The 18,490-nt window shown below is 44.6% G+C and overlaps 2 protein-coding genes across 2 annotated transcripts in view; one reads left to right on the forward strand and one right to left on the reverse strand.

The window, feature by feature from the left end:
- The window catches only part of MEGF11 (multiple EGF like domains 11), a 478,493-nt gene extending 478,083 nt beyond the window's left edge, over positions 1–410 (forward strand). Inside the window, exon 19 of the mRNA XM_070953314.1 lies at positions 24–410. Coding sequence (XP_070809415.1) covers positions 24–184 — 161 coding nt within the window. The 3' untranslated portion in view covers positions 185–410. The remainder of the gene's footprint in view (positions 1–23) is intronic.
- A 5,579-nt stretch (positions 411–5,989) lies between these two features.
- Positions 5,990–18,490, reverse strand: part of RAB11A (RAB11A, member RAS oncogene family) — a 43,590-nt gene continuing 31,089 nt past the window's right edge. Inside the window, exons 4-5 of the mRNA XM_070953943.1 lie at positions 15,598–15,678; positions 5,990–8,054 (exon numbers count right to left, since the gene is read on the reverse strand). Of these exons, the coding sequence (XP_070810044.1) occupies positions 7,915–8,054; positions 15,598–15,678 (221 nt within the window). The 3' untranslated portion in view covers positions 5,990–7,914. The remainder of the gene's footprint in view (positions 8,055–15,597; positions 15,679–18,490) is intronic.

Here is an 18,490-nt window from a genome sequence, read left to right on the forward strand (position 1 = left end):
TCTCTTTGTTGTTCTTTCCACAGAGCCCACGGTCAGCGTGGTACAAGAGATCCGTCTCCGCAATGCTGGTTACATCCAAAATCCATACGATCTTCCCAGAAACAGCCACATCCCCAGCCACTATGACATTGTCCCACTAAGACACAGCCCGACTCACGGGACACTCTGGGATAAGCCATCTTAAAGGGCCAGGCCACCCGGACATCCCAACTCAACCCAACCTCCCCCAACCATGTGCCATGCGAGCATTGTTCTCGGACACAACAAAGACGACAATCTTTTTTCCGTTTTATCCTGCTGTATATGCGAGGAAAAGGAAGAGCACCCAAAGACAATTGTTGGGGCCCACTTGCTTCTGCATGAAAACTCTTTTATTATTTGACAAAAATAATTTTATACACGTTGCAGGAAAAGAAAAGAAAAAAAACCCAAGAAAGCTCCTTTGAGTTCAACAGCAGAAAGACGACATCGGAAAGCCATTTATCTCCAAGGTCAACTCTGGATCATTTGTGCGATTTGATTTTTGGGTTTTTTTTTGGCTTTAAAAAAAATGGAGGGGGACAGAGGTCAGAAAATACCCTTTTGCTGCAAGTTCTTATAGCTGTATCTATACTATATTATCATCTGCTTAAAGAATTCTTCTTTTCTAAAAAAAAAAAAAATAAGAGAGAGAGAGAGAGAGACATGACCTTCAGATTTTGGGATAAGTTATGAAGCCTCCTGGGTAGTCCAGAAAGTACTTCTTCAAGGAACTCAAGAGACAAGGTGCTTTAGAAAATCACTGCCGCCATAACTTGGTACTCTTTCATTCTATACGGAGTGAAGGATTCAGTTCTTTTATGGCTGCAGAACTTCAGAAATTCTTCTTGGTCTACAGAGTTTATGGAAGGTTAAGTTCATAAGCGCTTTACTCTACTGAGCATGACGTCTTCTGCTCCTCGCCCACCCCGTGCATCCATTGATTGTTCCACCTTTAGGAGCTGGTCTCCATCCATCCATCTTCACGAGATGGGATTGAACGATGCTAATCTGCAACCGAATCCGTGCCAGCCTGTTCTCAGGTGGCATCGGCAGTGTGTGGATTGGGACAAATCTCGAGATGCTTGTTTTCTCTGGCAATGGAATGAATAGGAGATGGGCTGGACGAAGCTAAAGCACAGGAGTCAAAAAGCAGCCAGGGACTCCTAATTACACTTTTGGGTCCTTCTGCTGATAAAGATGGCATGCTTGCGATGCACCAAGGATTAAGTCCATAAAAGATGTCCATCGATGGCCTTATCCAAACAAGCATGACAACTGTCTAAACCTGAATTGGACGCTGGTGGCATCCTTCATCAACGTGGTTTACTCTAGTAGAGATGGACTACAAGAACTTTCCTTGATCTTGGTGTTCTCCAGATGTGTAGACTTCCGTTCCCAGAACTCTTCAGCAATAGTCGTTGGCCAAAGAATTACGGAGATTCAATCCCTACATAAGAAGAGCTACCAAGTAAGAGAAGGCTGTATTTCATCATCCTCCTTCCCAGTCTCACGATGACTGATGTCCGTGCTAAATGGAAGTGATGGAACCCAAAATTCGACACAGCTGGAAAACACAGACGAGGAATGTCTACAGACCAACCAGTTCAGGGCTTCAAGCAGAGATCCTTCCCAACCTTTCCTGAAGATGCATGCATAGAACTTGAGAACTTGTGCATGCCAAGCAGATTTCAGCTGTGGAGCTATGCCTTTCCCTCAAATCATTCTATTATAACAAGATCAACTACACACCATTTCAAGATTGTTTCTGCATCATAGATACCTTCTATCTGTTCGATTGCAGTCAAATTTCAGCTTGGTTATATGCTGGTGATTTGCGTGTAGATCTTCTTGGATATGATCTAATGTTGATAATTGTATAATCTTTTCATCCAACAAATGTTAATATAGTGAAAAAGATGCCTTTCACCAAGAAATGTCCATATACCATTAAGGCACAATTGAGTGGAATTTGTAAGAAAAAAGGAAATGAAAAAAAAAAAGGCTTACTCAGACATGACAAAAGGTATCAGACCCGCTGTTCAGAAGCGTTTGCATCTGATCAGGATTCATTCGGGTGGATGAATCCAATTTATTTAATCAGAAATAAATTGGATAACAGAACGCAGCTACTGAACGTATTATCAGCATCGCGAAGGAGGGGGGTCAATGAACCTTTTCAGGTGGGAGGTATTGCTTCTCATGTGATAATATGCAATTAGAAACAAAATATCGCTTACTGGATCTTCTCCATTCATGTCTGAAATCTCATGAGATCTTATGTAGGGATATAAGGATCTTGCTAGGTTTGGTGACTGTGTAAAATAAAGAAGATAGAGTTCAAGGGGTCAGTGGATCTGTTGCAGACCCCAGATGGATAATCCATTGTATATATACACTAGTAGCAAGGTAACAGTTGTGAAGGCCACAAACTTGAATATTTTGTCAGCCAGATTTGCTGCCGATAGCATAGACTAGACTGTCATCTCCAGATGTGGGATTAAAAACCCCTAGATTTGGGTATAACACCTGGGATGGCTGAGCATTGAAAATTCTTGGCTCGATGACCCCGAGATCTCTGACCCATTTGAAGGTGGCTTCCGCAACTCCTGAAAAAGTTAGGGTCAGAATTGCGGAGTAGGAAGAGACCACAAGGAACGTGTAGTCCAACCTTGTTCCCTGTTTTCATGGAAACAACTGCTGTGGACTTTCTTGAACATGATGCCAAGCCAGTTCATTCAACGAGAGGCATAGATGCCAGTTTGTCAACCATATCAACTTGCGGGGGATCTAAGAGGGCCACGTTTGCAGACAAAGAGATGCTCTCACATTAGCTGGAAGAGCTAGGGAACCGGCAAGGCTATAGAGGGGAAAGAATGGGGCAACACTTCTCATCAAACGGATGCAGAGATGGACCCATCTTCCCACACTCCATGTCCATCTGGAGAACCAAGAGCCCAGCATTGGAGTTCTGCTGTGGTTAGTAACAGGTATTGGAATATTGTAGGAGAGCCAAGTTAGTTTATGGTAAACTAATCAAGAGTCCGGATCACCAATTTTATTCCAAAGCATAAGCTTGGAGTTTCAGCCAAAAGTTAGGTTTGCTAGTAATGTTAGGGTAATTGTATTGATAGGACAGGTAGGGAATCGAGGAGCTAAGAGCAGAAAACACCTTCCGCAGATGGCTCGCCTTGGACTGGCAGTAGAAGAGTTTTAATCCAAACCATCTTCAGAACTAACACTGGTGTCACCTCCACTAGGTAGACCAGACCAGGAAACCCACTCTGTGGGAAGGCTAAAAGTAATTTTTTTGAGGTTGGCTTTTAAGAACAGAAGTATTGCAAGTCTGATTGTGCTGCGCCTTCTCCTCCTTACAACTGCGGGGAATTAGGGAGGTGTCTGCTTGAGCGGTTTCTAAATATTATCTTGTTCCGGACTTTAAAACAAATGATTCAACCCCTTTTGCCTATGCAAGAATTCCTGCGTGGGTCTATCAAGCTCACCTCGTTTCTGTCTACCATGGCAGAAGGAATGCTTGGAAACTGAGTAGTTTAGTGAAATTCAACGAAAGCCAAGTGGGGAGGACTTTTTGGGGAGGGATTGGTGGGAAAGGAAAGCCTAATTCCAAAGCGAAGCAAAGGTGGATTTCTGCACTGGTCAGCGGATGGAGCAAAAATGCACCCCGGTGAGATTTTTAGGAGAATGACTTTTTTTTTTTCCACAGCAGTGGGGAAAAAAATGTAATTATTTACACGAATGCTGCATGTGTGCATGGGGAAAACTATGATCTATTGGCAATAGCTGTTTTACTTTCCAAGAGAGCCTTATCCAAAAATATATTTAAAAAGTAGAACTTTATTTTGTAGGACCTGTAGGGATATATATTTTAAATACATGTATAGGGGGAGGAGGGGAAATAAAAGTCTTACCTCAGTAATTAACAAAGGGGGGAAAAAATCCTCCATGAAGGCTTTTTTTTAGTTTCAATTGGGCAAATTCACAATTAAGTTGACTTGGAAATTTAACGTAACGACCTAGATAAAAGTCAGGAATATGGACTGCTGCACTTTTCAAGGAAGACATACCTGCAAGATACAAGAATGCCCAGGACCAATCTGGTTCTGATGGGAGGTATGGATGCAAAATATGGGTAATCTATAGAAGCTTATCCGGTTCGTAAAACGTATGCAAGTTTTCAGGTGAACATTTTCTCCAGCAGGAGAAATGACGGCTGCAGATCCAGGGAATGTTTATGCTGCATTCGAGACTGCTGTACTATGTAACGGAGTGTCCTATGGCCAAAATAAAGGGGTAGAGAATACGTAGGAGGAAAAAAAAAAAAGGCACATTACATCCAGCAGGAGGCACTGAAAAGCAGACCCATTCCTTTAAAGGAGAATACAAACGTTGTAATGGCAATACTTTTTTTAAAGCAAGACGTATTTGTAATATTTGTTGACCAAACAAAAGGTAATACACCTTGTTAAAAAAATAAACTGAATTTCTCTCTGTTGCATCTTTTTTTCCCCCCTACGGTTATTTCCAAGCCTTGGGTACGCTGATCAGTGTAAAGTGCTAATTGTTTTAAAATAAAAATGTGGCAAGTCAGAATAACAGAGTTGGAAGGGACATTGGAGGTATTCTACTCCAGGGGTCTCCAACCTTGGCAACTTTACGACTTGTGGACTTCAACTCCCAGAATTCCTCAGCCAGCATATGCTGGCTGAGGAATTCTGGGAGTTGAAGTCCACAAGTCGTAAAGTTGCCAAGGATGGAGACCTCTGTTCTAGTCTCAAGCAGGATACCCTAAACCAGAGAGGTGGCTGTCCGGTTTCTTAAAAGCCTCCAGCGATGAAGTACCCACAACTTGGAGGCAAGTCATAATTGTTCTGTTAGGAAAGTTCTTAGTTCTAGGTTGCTTCTCTCCTTGATTAGTTTCCACCCATTGCTTCGTGTCTTGCCTTCTGGTGCTTTGGAAAGGTTTGTTCCCCTCTTCTTTATGACAGCCCCTCAAATACTGGAAGACCGTTATCGTATCATCGCTAGTCCTTTTCTCTAAACTAGACATGCCCAATTCCCACAACCGTTCATGTTTGACCCTCGAGCCCCCTAATCATTTTAGTTGCTCTTCTCTGCACTCCTTCCAGGGTCTCATCTTTTTTTATATAATATGGAAACGACACAGTATTCCAAGTGTGGTTTTACCAAGGCCTTAGAAAGGGGTAGTAGCACTTCACATGATTCCTCTGTTAATGCAGCCTAGGATTGCAGTGGCTTTTTTTGGCTCATATTTAAGCGATTATCTACTAGAACGCCAAGATCCCTCTCTCTGTTATTGCTATTGAGCCAGTACCTGCTAATTTGGCTTTTCTTGCCTAAGAGTAGACCCTTATTTTTCTCCACGCTGAATTTCATCGGTTGGGATCTCAATACCAAGTGTTATGTAGTCCATGATGACTTATTCCCAAGTGGACACAACCAGCATTTTGTGTAACTTTTATTCTGCATTACTGCCGGTGGTCATCAGGTTTTGCTTCTGGAAAAATTTGGAAGCCAAAAAGGGGAGTTTGTGACCATGTAATTTTTGGGGCTCCAACTCCCCTGAATCTGCTTTTAACCCTCTCGGCATGCTATGAGATAAAGGAAGTGGCTGATGGAGTTCTCCTGTTCATCCAGAATGCTTCGTCCATGAAAAGCATCCAGGAAAATAAAAAAAATTATTTGGAGAACTGCTTTCTTTTCCCACGATGACAAAACACCCAAAGTTTAAAGCTCTGCAAAGAGAACACAATAAACTCTGCAAAGTGGAACCGTAAATGAGTCAGATTTGCATGTCAAGTTGATCCGCGTAATTTATTCACATGTTAATTCCAATCATCTTCCCGCAGGCTCAAGGGCAGTCTTCCCTTTTTTTAAGTATCAAAGGCCCCTCAGAGTCTAAATTCCAAGTAAGTTCACTCCACAACCTCTGAACAATCCCCTGTGATTCTTTTATTAGAATTCCAAAAATGAATAATTTTAAATCAATCTTAAAAAATATTCAAAGTACAGAATGTGCATAACAGTATAAAGCAATTTACAAAAAAAAAAAAAAAAAAAGTGGGGGCTGGAAGGGAAAGAGCAAAAAAAAAAAAAAAAGTGTGCAGAGAAATAATACTCCAGAGAAGGGGAAAAAAAACCAAAGGATGACCGGACTACAGCAATGCCCTCGGTGCGCCTTACACGTCATGAGCACTGCAAGACTGGCAGACGAACTGAGTGGAGTAGCTTTCAACGCAGCAGGAAGAACAGATCTGCGAGAAACTTCCTTCCTTCCTTCCTTCCCTTCCTTTCCTTCCCTTCATCCCTCCCTTCCCCCAATAAACCAGGGACTCTTTCCTCTTCAGTTGGGCTTCCCAAAGACTGCATAATTCTGTATGTGCTGGTGTGCACACCCCACCCCTCTTTTGAACAGTGCTGCCGACGAGCAGGCGGTGTGGGCTGCAAACCGAAACGGGAATGCCTAGGGGAATGAGATAAAGGAATGTCCTCCAGAAACCCAGAAGTGCTCAACCACTTGAGGAAGGCCTCCGGGGCTTCTTAGTGCGCAACTGAAGAGGTCCGAGGGCTTCCAGGCCAGGAACTGGGAGCCCCTGAGAAATTAAACCAGCTTAAGTTAAGTCTTGGGCGGGTGATGGCGGTGTGTGTGTGAATGCACCAGTGCCAGTTTTGCTGACAATTCTCATTAAAATGCCTGGGTTTCTTAGGAGTTGCAACACCCACCTCCAAGCCCTCTCCATCACCTGTACATGTGCAACATGCAAAATGATCCCCCCGGGGCCCATACTAGATCATGCGACACACTAACTACTGCCATAACGAGCTACAGGGGCTAGCCAGAAGAACCAGATGGCTCTTCCCTCTTAGGGTCAACTATGTGGCATCCAACATCCGGCAACAGATGTTGGGCCTGAGCCAGGTGGACTGCCATAATTTAATTCGCACAGTGGTGTCGTCACCCAGATGATTGATCCCCTCCTTGCTTGCAAGGGGAGACGTCATCCATCTGTTCAGACTGAATAAAAACCCATCGAAAGGCTACGCATGTGTGGCCTCCACAAATTCCAAACGTGAGACCACAGGACCAAGCTGCCCAGGGAGGGACCGGAGGCCCTGCTCATGATGCTAATCCATTAGGCCATTAGATGTTCACAGAGGTGATCCCTGATCCAAACAGGATCACAACTCTGGTCAGAAAGAAAGTCAACCCAACAAACAATTTGCATTTGACCTTGGGGAAACTGCCAAGGGCCCAGGTCATCAACTGCCCACTAAATGAAAGAATGGCTTTCTCAACCTGGCTTTTTCCAGACCCATTTTTCTACACCTCCCATTATCTCGGGCCAACGGTGGGGCCAAAAGGGATGATGGGAGCTGTAGTGTGCAGGGCACCGGGATGCAAAAAGCCGAGAGAGACGGCATCTAACACTGAGGCCAGAGTGGACACAAGGGAGTTTATCAAATCATGCCATGGTTTTGATAGGAGTGTCTGAATGGTGAACGTTGGACAGAACCCATCTCTGCTGCTTCCTGAGGGGAGCCAGACAGGCAGGCAGGCAGGCGATCCACTGTGATGGTTAACCAGGTTTGCCTTGCAGGACACTAGCATTCCGATGCTGCTGCAGCCTCGTGTGAAAAAGAGATGAGTCACAGAACTGAGGTTGAAGACAAGGAGAAACGGTGACGAAATGAGGGAACGGAGAGAGGAGGAGAATTAAAAACTAAAGACAAAATGTAATTGAAAGGAAAAGGGGGAGAGAGAGTGGAGAACAAGAGAAAAAAAAGTAATGTCAGCTCGAGCTCTACTTCCATTCAGATCTGGGGGGAATATACACAGCTTTCCAGGAGTTGAACGTGTTATATATTTTGACAACACTGCATCTTTGGTTTGTTTTCCGTGGTTGGAGGAACGTGGATCGGGACCACGTTGTTGCTTGGAGACATGTCGTTCTCGCGTCTGTCTGACATCTGTTTCTGCGACACAATGCGGTAAATCTCTGAAAGAGAGAAGCTGTTGGTGAGCAGGGAGGAAGAAGAGGGCCCTGGGCTGATGCCTCCATTCCGGAATTCACCCTCCTCCTTTCTTGCACCAGCCATCCAGTAAAGTCACACTTACAGGCAGAATGGGATAACTCGCCACGGCCAACTTGCCACGGGGACAATTCAACAATTCAAGTGAATTATCTAAAATAATTTTAAGTTTTGTCATTCATATTTTGGCATCCTTTCTTTAATGACTCTATTTAACTATTCGTTCGATATTATTGTATCTCTTGTTTTGCTGTGAGTTGTTCCACAGCGAGTTGGCCACAGCATGGTGAGTTATCCTAGACCCCTTACAGGAGGGGTTAGCTTGTGAACATCTACTGAGTTTCGTCCTTCCTAAGCTTCACAGCTTCTCTTGCTAGGTAAATTCTGGTAGTCTTCAATTCACAGCCATTTCTTTAGTGACTGTTCAAAGTTACAATGGCACTGAAAAAAACTGACTGGCAATTACACTTATCATCGTTGCAGCATTCCCAACAGTCACCCCATTCAAATCCCGGCCCTTGGCAACTGACGTGCATTTATGGCCATTGCAACCTTCCCATAATCGCTATCTGCCACCTTCCAAGTTAGCTTCTGGCAAGCAAAGTCAATGGCAGAACCCGAATTTGCTCAACAATCTCATGAATCACTTAACAACCACAGAATTCACTGCAGTGATCTGCTTGACAACAGGGGCAAAAAAAGGTAATAAAGCAAGTCCCTTAATTTGGCTTTGCTTTGGTCCCAATTGCAGTCATAAGTAGAGGACTATCTATATACATGTTCTCGTTTGGAGAATTTGAGGTCATCAGGAGTCTCTGATACTTTTTTTAAAAAAAATTGAGAACGTCAGGTCGCTATCCCTCTCGCAAATCATATTTCCGCTAGCTAGCTACGTTTTGAGCAGGTTCTTGTAAGGCACATAGATAACCTCAAAGAAAAATCAACCCATCAATAGATCAGCCAATCCATCTTCTGCCATTTTCCCTCTGGTTGTTAGTTTAAGTCTGCTTTCCCCAACCTGGTGCTCTTAGATGGGCCAACACCAACCCTTGTGAGCCGTTGGACTTGAGTTGAAGGATCCGACATCTGGGTTTTAAGGATAGGCCTATTCCAGTTATCATTTTGATAGTTAACAATATTGAGCTCGGGGAGCTATTTGAACGGACAATTAAATAGTTAAGAATAGTGTGTTCTGCCAGCTGGAATCAGAAGTACACCATTAAGAAGTTGGCAAAGCCCGCCTGTTACTGACCTCCAAGGCCAAGATGGAGACACTTACCGCTTTGGCCCACAAAGGTTCTGACTTCCAACCCAGAACAACCAACATGAAATGACTCTTCCCAACTTGCAGGTCTTAGCAGTGCCACCTCCTAGGTCAGGGGTCTGCAACCTTAAATACTCAAAGAGCCGTTTGGACCCGTTTCTCACAGAAAAGAAAACACCGGGAGCCACAAAACCTGGGTGGGTGTGGCCAACTCGATGTCACTCCCACCAGTCACATGACACCCCCCCAGCCACGCCTAGCCAGCCGGTCATTAGGGCAGAGAACCAGTTGTTAAAAAACACCGGGAACCACAAAATCCTTTTGACATATCTCTCTCACCCCTCCCTCCCTCCCTCTCTCCCCCCTCCCTCTCTCTCTGTAGCTCTCTATGTCTCTCTCTCTCTCTCTCTCCCCCTCTCTCTGTATCTCTCTGTCTCTGCCCGGGCCGCTTCTCCATCCCCTGCCATTGCCCTTACCTTCTCAGGCCAGGCGAGGAGTGACTGGGAGGGGAGGGAGAGGGGATGGGCCAGCCAATAGTGGGATCACCTGACAGGGAGCCACAGCAGAGGGCCCAAAGAACCGCATTTGGCTCCGGAGCCGCAGGTTGCTGACCTCTGTCCTAGGTCAACCTAGGGAGGTGCTCCAGACAAAAATACAACCAGATGGACTAATTCTGTTTTAAATCCAAGATTAACTCTAAGATTAAGATCAGATCATCCAATCAAGAAGCAAACAATACCCCAGTCAAGAACTCTCAAACCAGGTAAGAATAAACAGTCCAACCAACTGCCATTGAAGCAGTAGACCCGAGAACAAGGCCACGCCCATTAACAAGCACTACCGCTGATGATGTTACCTAATTGGGTAATGAAATGTCTGCACAAAAATAATCAAGCTCAGAGAGCACCCAGGAGCCCTAATTCTATTTTATTCTTTACTTTCACAGAATTTTGAAAGTACATTTCTCCTTCCTTGCCTCTACAATTGATCGAATTAGGGAGGGACAGTGTGCCATGCCCCCTCCCCTTCTATGGCTAGGGCAGCCCTTATCCAACCTTGACTGGTTCTTGAGCTGTGGCTCTTCCTTCTGTCTCCCAAGGTCTTTTCCACATAACATCACAGTCTAAGAGCTTCGGTCACTTGGTCTTCCTAGATGTTTTGGGATTGTAGCGCTGAGAATTTGGGGATTTACTGGCCTCAGCAGATCTGGAGGGCAGCATTTGGAACAGGAGCTGAATCAAGAGCTGGGCGTTACGCTCCAATCAAGGGCATGGAGAGCATTCGAGAGGGAGGATTGGCAAGGGGGCGGAATGGGGCCAGGCCACAAATTTATTTATTATTTAGCGTATGGCATATCACACATGAACTAGCAATATATATTAACCTTTCTTACCTAAATTAGTAAAACACATTAAAAATAATGTTAAGAAGATCTGTGTTTAACTACCAATGTCTAGGCCATCTAACCATTAAAGCACAGCATCGTTTATATTTTTTTTAAATCAGATACTAGACCAGTATATGCCCTCAGTTTATACAGGTAGTCCTCAATTTACAACCACAATTGAGCCCAAAATTTATGTTACTAAGAGTTCTGACCTAGGCTTCCTGGGACAGTAAAATGCACACGATTAGTCCCCAAAACCCTCTTTTTATTTCAACGGCTGTGAATTCTGTTCATTCACAGCCCGTCATGAGTCACAAAGAGTTTGTAAAGAGTCCGACAGAAGTCTGCCACAGTCCTTTGGGGTAAGGCTGATAAGCACCACCTTGATCTCCCTTGACACGCTGCCAAAGACCTCATTGGCAATTAGCTTTGCAAGGCCACACGGAGCACAGAGTCAAAACGGAGCTTCAGAATTTAAGCCAACCAGAACGAACAAAGTTGCTTCCTGCAAAGGCTCACGTGCCTTTGCTCCTCTTTTATGTCTTATGGCAGGGGCCAATTATCTCCAAGCCCTCCTCCCAAGTTGTCCCTTTTGTCTTAACTGTTCTTGCCTTCTGGCAGCTCTGCGCATGCACACACTGGGAACAGGCTCCTACTGTTCCTCTGCCTTGCTGATGTCCGGCTCTGGAGGCACCACATAACTCCCAAATGGCCCTGGCCCCCTCTCTGCCTCCGATGCAGAGCCCTCATCCGAGCCTTCCCCAGACTCCAGGACTGGTCCATGTTCCTCCTCACTGTCCGACTCTGCTGCCAGCTCCACAGGTTGCCAGCGGACCACAACACTGAGAAATTTCTTAAGTGAGTTTTGCCCTATTTTACGACTTTACTTGCCACCTTTGTTAAGTGAATCACTGCAGCTGTTAAGTTAGTAACACAGTTGTTAAGTGAACTTGGTTTCCCCATTGACTTTGCTGGAGACTGCAACCGTCATAAATGTGAGTCAGTTGCCAAGCGTCTTGAATTTTGATCACGTGACCACGGGGATGTTGCAGTGGTCATGTGGGAAAGGGACTCATAAGTCCCTTTTTTCAGTGCCGTTGTAACTTCAAACGGTCAGTAAAAACTGTTGCATGTAGGCCAGAAATGATTTCATACATATAATTTTTTTTTAAAAAAAAATCCCAGCGTCTTGATTATTCTGGTAATCTTCCATCCCCTTGACAATTACAATTTGATGGTAACCTCTACTGGTACTTTGCATGAGGTACTCCCAAGATTTCCGTGGGGCCTGTGCACCCTGGAACCACATCCTGCCCACTCTCAGGCTAGTCACGTGCCAGCCTGAAGACCTCAAATCAGCTCATGGGATTGGTATGCCTGGAATTTCAGGAGTGTAAACCCCAGATGAAAGCTGGTCTGGACTGAATCCATTTCCTGGAATGCATAAGCCCTTCCTTGCTGAGCCCTGGCTTCCGTTGACCCAATGCCCTGGCAGAGAGTTCTTCCTGCTCATGGGGATTAAAACCTGTCCTGGGATGACTGGTTTTCACCTGAACTTAAATCCACTCCAAGCAGCGCTTCCAAATTCCAGAAGACCAGGTCCTTATCTCCTCTAAGCTGTTGTTTTATCAAGCAGAGATCCAGAGGCACTTCCTACCTCTTCTGACACGTAGTATTGCAAATGCTACCTTTGAGACTTGCTCTAATCCCCCTGGGGTTAATTAGGATATCTGGTCTCTGGATTTTCAGGACATGCATTCCTGAAATAAATCAATCTTGTTGTTTCCTTTAAAGGGGGGTGAGGAGCAAAATGAGGCTCCAAGAGGGTACAAGCCTTCTTTTTTCTCAACCAGAAGGAAGGAAAACTTTTACCCTTAATCCAGAAGACCATTTCCCTAACCACTTAGCAACCAATTTGACAGCTGCAGCGATTCTCTTAACGAATGTGGCAAGAAAAGTCATAAAATGGGTGAAAATTCACTTAATTAGCAACAGAAATTTTGGGATCAATTATGGTCGTTAACCCCTTCGTGGAGCTCTGCCTTGTCGTGGCGAAGGGGCTTGCGTAGCTCAATGAAGCTATGAGCTATGCCATCCAGGGCCACCCAAGACGGACAGATCAAAGCAGAGAGTTCTGACAAAACGTGATCCACTGGAGAAGGAAATGGCAACCCACTCCAGTATCTTTGCCATGAAAACCCCATGAACAGTGCCAAAAGGCGAAAAGATACGACGCTGGAAAATGAGCCCCTCAGGTCAGAAGGTGTCCAATATGTTTTGAGAAGGAAGGACTCACTGGAGAAGAGCCTAATGCTGGGAAAGACTGAGGGCAAAGAATGGAGGCCTTTGAACTCTGGTGCTGGAGAAGCCTCCTGCGAGTCCCTTGGACTGCAAGGCGATCAAACCAGTCAGTCCTAGAGGAGATCAACCCTGGCTGCTCTTCAGAAGGCCAGATCCTGAAGATGAAACTCAAATCCTTTGGCCACCTAATGAGAAGGAAGGACTCACTGGAGAAGAGCCTGATGCTGGGAAAGATTGAGGGCAAAAGAAGGAGGGGATGGCAGAGAACAAGGTGGCTGGATGGACTCACTGAAGCAGTCGGCAGGAGCTTAAATGGACTCCAGAGGACAGGAAGGCCTGGAAGAACATGGTCCATGGGGTTGTGATGAGTCGGACACGACTTCACAACTAACAACAACAAATGGTCATTAACTAAGGGCTACCTGTATTCTTCCAAAATAGATAGGCCACAATTCAGCAGAAACAAAATCCAGAACATGTCTGTCCTTTCACTTGCCAACATCTGGAGGGATCCCAGAGTGTAGGGCCACCACCCTGCCTGCTATCCCTTCTCTGCATGGCCAAGCTTTGACAATCCCCCTGTCCCCAAAGGACTGCACCCAGGGTCACAGGAAAGCCTCCCATCCCTGGTTTTTTTTCCCCACTACTTCCTTCCACTGCTGTTCAGAATCGTCATGTTCGTCCCTGCCTGGCTCAATTCAGGCCCATCTTCTCCCAGGCCCAGCTGTTCCATTATTTATTGTTTTTTATTTAGAGAATTGATATGGCCACCCACTCGCTCTCAGTTATTCTGGGGGGATTTACAAAAAAAAAAAAGAAATAATAATTTAACCATTTCTTGGAATGGGTGTAGGTGGAATATTCAGGACTGGTGAATGGCGTGTCTTCAACCAGCCTGGCATTCCAGAGGCAAAGATTAACTCTGCTTTCCAAGCTGAAACGAAGAAAGAAATACAGCATTGCCCTGCTTTTGAGGGTAGGAATAAAAGGAATAAAAGGAAGATATCCCTGGGTTCTTGGAGCACGCCAAGGCTATGAGACAGCTGGGGAAAGGAAGAAAGGAAGAAGAGCAGTTTACCAACAAAATATTCAACTCGGGGAGTAGGATGCGTCATTAAGATTTAAAACTTGCAAAACTGAGATTTTTCTTTTTATTTTGCACACCTCTTTTCTATTTGTTGCGTTTTTCCTTCTTTTTGTCCTCTTTTCCTAGAGTAGGGCAATATTTTTTTAAAAACAAAGACTGAGGTATGCACTTGAAATGCCGCTGTCAGCAAATTCTTTAGTGTCTTTTCTGCAGATCATTTACTGGTGGCATTAACTGCTCAAAAACGAAAGGCCCAGTTCAGTTCCAAAGAATTTCAAAAGAAAGGGAAGTCGTTTCTACCACGCTGCACGTATGAAGAGCAAAAGGCAGTGGAGCCTTCAGGCATAAGCCAGCTGTGCACCGAAAGGACTTTAAACATCACTTCCACGCCCGTTTTTCCTGGGACACAAATTCAACTTGCAGGATTCTCAAAACTTCATCAAACTACAAACACGTCAGGCGTGAAAGCTAGTCTCTCTGTTGTTTGCTTGCTTTGGGTGTGTGCCTGATGGAACTGACAGACCTTCCTCCTTGCTGCTGAGATGGGTAACCAGGGTATTAGTAATAGCAATTTTAAAAAATTGGGGACCTTCAGGTGGGACCACCTGCTTTTCTGTACATAGATTGTAACAGAACATATACAATACTGTACGTGCATCGTGCCCCCTTTTTATAAACTTTTCTGGCCATCCAGATGAATTCCATTTAGTTTGTTGATTTGCAGATGCACACATCCCCCCCCCGTTATTACCCATGATGCACTAGCATTTTGCCAGGGGGCAGATGGAACGCTTCGAGAGGCAATGATGGGATAGGATAGGTAAAATGGTTTACCTATTTCTTTCTTTAAGTTCATAATCTTCTATTGTTTGGGCACTACATTTTCATGGAGAAGCCTGGTGGCTCACGAGGTTAGAATGCTGGGCTGATGATCAGCAGGCTCGGGTTTGAGTCCTGTTACTGCTGCAGGACAGGGTGAGCTCCTGTCACACGCTCCAGCTCCTGCCAACCCAGCAGTTCGAAAGCGGGAGACCGTGAGTAGATTAATAGGTACCCCTTCAGTGGGAAACTTCACGGGGACATGAAAGAAGCCCTTGAATAGGTGTCCCCCAGGCGACAGTGATGTCACCAGCAAATTCTTTTGCCACAAAAGCACTTTGGTGCGTCTGACATGGGGAAAAAATTAGTTTTATGACATAAAATATTACCCATTATCTGGACATTTTGGTTTTGTCGCAATTTCATTCCTTCTTTCAGAGGGAACCACAGCAGCAATAAGTGATGGAGAGTGGCAAGAGGAAGAGGAAACCAGAATTTTTCCCAAATTCAGGAAGGGTCCTTCAATCCTGAGGCTGGTCCTTCAACCCAAGCGCTATAGCCACTTTTGAAGGCCCAAGTCAGCCACTCAGACCCTTTTTAAGAGCTTGAGGGACAAGGGCAACTCTACGTGGCCTCTAAGGCCCCACTCACCAGTCAAGATGGTCTGGAAAGCAGCTTCCACGTTTGTCGAGTCCAAAGCAGAGGTTTCGATAAACGACAGGCCGTTCTTTTCTGTGGGAAAGAAGACAGGCTGGTCAGGGGGTTGGCCTGGGAGAGCTTCGTGACCTCGGGAAGCGGCAAGTATGTGAATTTAGTAAAATGAAAAAGTAATTGAAAAGAAAGTAAAAATTGGGATTGCTCGAATATCACTTTGGAAAATACAAAACTGAAAATGAATACAACAATAGAGAGAGAATGGAGAGGGATGGAAGAGAGGAGAGATGGAGAGAGAGAGAAGGAAAGAAGAAAGGGAAAAGGAGAGGAAGAGAGAGAGAGCAGGGAAACAAGAGTAGGAGAGAAGGTTAGAAGGGAGGAAGAAAGGTGTGGGGGAAAGGAAGGAGAGAAGGAGAAGGAGAGGAGGAAAGAAGAAAGTAGAAGAGCAGATAGAAAAAGGGAGGGAAAGGAAAGAGAGGAGAGGGAGAAGGAGGATTGTTGTAAAACAAGGGAGATGAATATACTTAATATATTAAGTATCTTCATCTATATTCAGCAACCCTGAATATACTTAAATTGTTTAGGATGAAGATTGTATTAGTATAAAAGCTAAAAGAAAATATAGTATGTTAGATAAGAAACCGTACATTTAAGATATATTTATGAGAAAAAAAATAAAAAACTTTTTCCAAAAAAAAAAAAAGGGCAGGACAAAACGGACACCTGGCTTTCTCAGTTGTCCATCACAGCTGGAGAACCAAAACACTTCGGCTTCTGCATTTACCAGCTATTGTGTCTCACTGGAAATCGTGTCATTGGAGTTGAGATCTGACTCCACTACCTGTCAGCACTCCAAACTACATTCGTTCCAGTGCTGACATAAGGAGGAGAAGAGGGGGCAGCTGGCAAGAGGACGCTTGACTTTTCACCTACTTATTTTCCCTGAAGATAATATCCCCTAGGAGATGGGATGGGAGGGGGGACATTCTTGGGAGCTGAAGTAGTAGATATGGGGAGAGTGATTTGGAAGATGGCCAATGAGACGCAGAGAATTGGGGAACGGAAAGGGAAGGTTTGGGGTCAGGAAATCAGTGTTGGCTACGATGTAGTCGGGGACAGATTGTTGTGCTTAATAAATGAAAGATTTCATCAAAGACTATTTGTTTGGAAATGCAATTTATTTGAGACGACACCGAAACCTGACACCACCCTTCTGGCTTTATGGAAGGGCCTTGGGGACCCGATGAGGGCACGCTATGCTGGAGGTAGCTGACTGAGTGAGAGACAAAAAGCCCAGCCCTGCATTCTTGATTTTAACCTTCTTTTTAATTGTTAATCTTAATAGCAATATCACTTAGGCTTCTATACCGCTTCACAGTGCTTCACAGCCCTCTCTAAGCAGTTTAGAGTCAGCCTATGGCCCCCAACAATCTGGGTCCTCATTTAACCGACCTTGGAAGGCTGAGTCGACCTTGAGCCGGTCAGATTCGAACTGCTGGCAGTCAGCAGTTAGCCTGTAATATTGCATTCTAACTACTACTGCTATAGAATAGAATAGAATAGAATAGAATAGAATAGAATAGAATAGAATAGAATAGAATAGAATAGAATAGAATAGAATAGGAAAAGGAATAGGAAAAGGAATAGGAAAAGGAATAGGAATAGGAATTAGAAATAATAGAAATAGCACTTAAGACTTTTATAGCGCTTCACAATGCTTTTACAGCCTTCTCTAAGCGGTTTACAGAGTCAGCCTCTTGCCCCCAACAATCTGGGTCCTCATTTTATCGACCTCGGAAGGATGGAAGGCTGAGTCAACCTTGAGCCTGTGAGATTCGAACTGCCAAACTGCAGGCAGCCGGCAGTCAGCAGAAGTAACCACTGCACCATCACGGCTCTTGATGCTTTTAATGTTTTTATATTTATGCTTTTATACTACTGCAACCCACTCAAGAGTCCTTTGGAATAGTGAGATGGGCAGCATATTTAACATAGATATACGGATGGTCCTCGACTTACAACTGCTCATTTAGTGACCATTCAAAACTACAACAGCACTGAAAAAGTGATTTATGACTTCTTCACAGTTACGACCCTTGTCGCATCCCCATGGTCACGGGATCAAAGTTCAGACGCTTGGCAACTGATTCATACTTATGACGATTGCAGTGTCTTGGGGTCAAGTGATCCCCTTTTGTGACTTCCTGAGAAGCAAAGTCAACAGGGAAGGCAGATTCACTTGACAACTGTGTTATTCACTTAAGAACTGCAGGGACTCACTTAACAACCATGGCAAGGAAGGTTGTAAAATGGGGCAAAACTCACTTAACATCTGTCTCACTCAGCAACAGAAATTTTTTGGTCAATTGTGGCTGTAAGTTGAGGACTACCTGTATATAGATATAAATAGATATAAAGTTGATATATATCGAGATGGAGGTAGATAGACATAAGGGCAGTCTTCCGAAATTTGAGGGGCTGTCACAGAGAAGAAAGGGTTGACTTGTTCTCCAAAGCACCAACATGCAGGAGAAGTAATGAGAAAGTTGTTCAACAGAGACCCCATCTAGAATTAAGGAGAAATTTCCTGACAGTAGGAACAATTAACCAACAGAACAGTTTTCCTCCTGGAGGTGTGGATGATGCGCCATCACTGGAGGTTTTCAAAACAAGATTGGACAACCATTTGTCCAGCATGGTATAAGGCAGGGGTGTCAAACTCAAGGCCCAGGGGCCGGATCTGGCCCACGGGGTGCTTAGATGTTGTTCTGTCCCCGTCTCACACACGCACACCAGCAGTCGACCAAGAGTTAAAATAAACCAGCAGACAAGAATTTCCTTTGATAACAGAATTGGCAGCAACCCAGTGGCTGCTTGCCAAAAGTTTTTT

Source organism: Pituophis catenifer, unplaced genomic scaffold (genome assembly GCF_029215685.1).
Source record: "Pituophis catenifer annectens isolate HBS135680 unplaced genomic scaffold, rPitCat1.0.hap2 SCAF_14, whole genome shotgun sequence".
NCBI lineage: Eukaryota > Metazoa > Chordata > Lepidosauria > Squamata > Colubridae > Pituophis > Pituophis catenifer.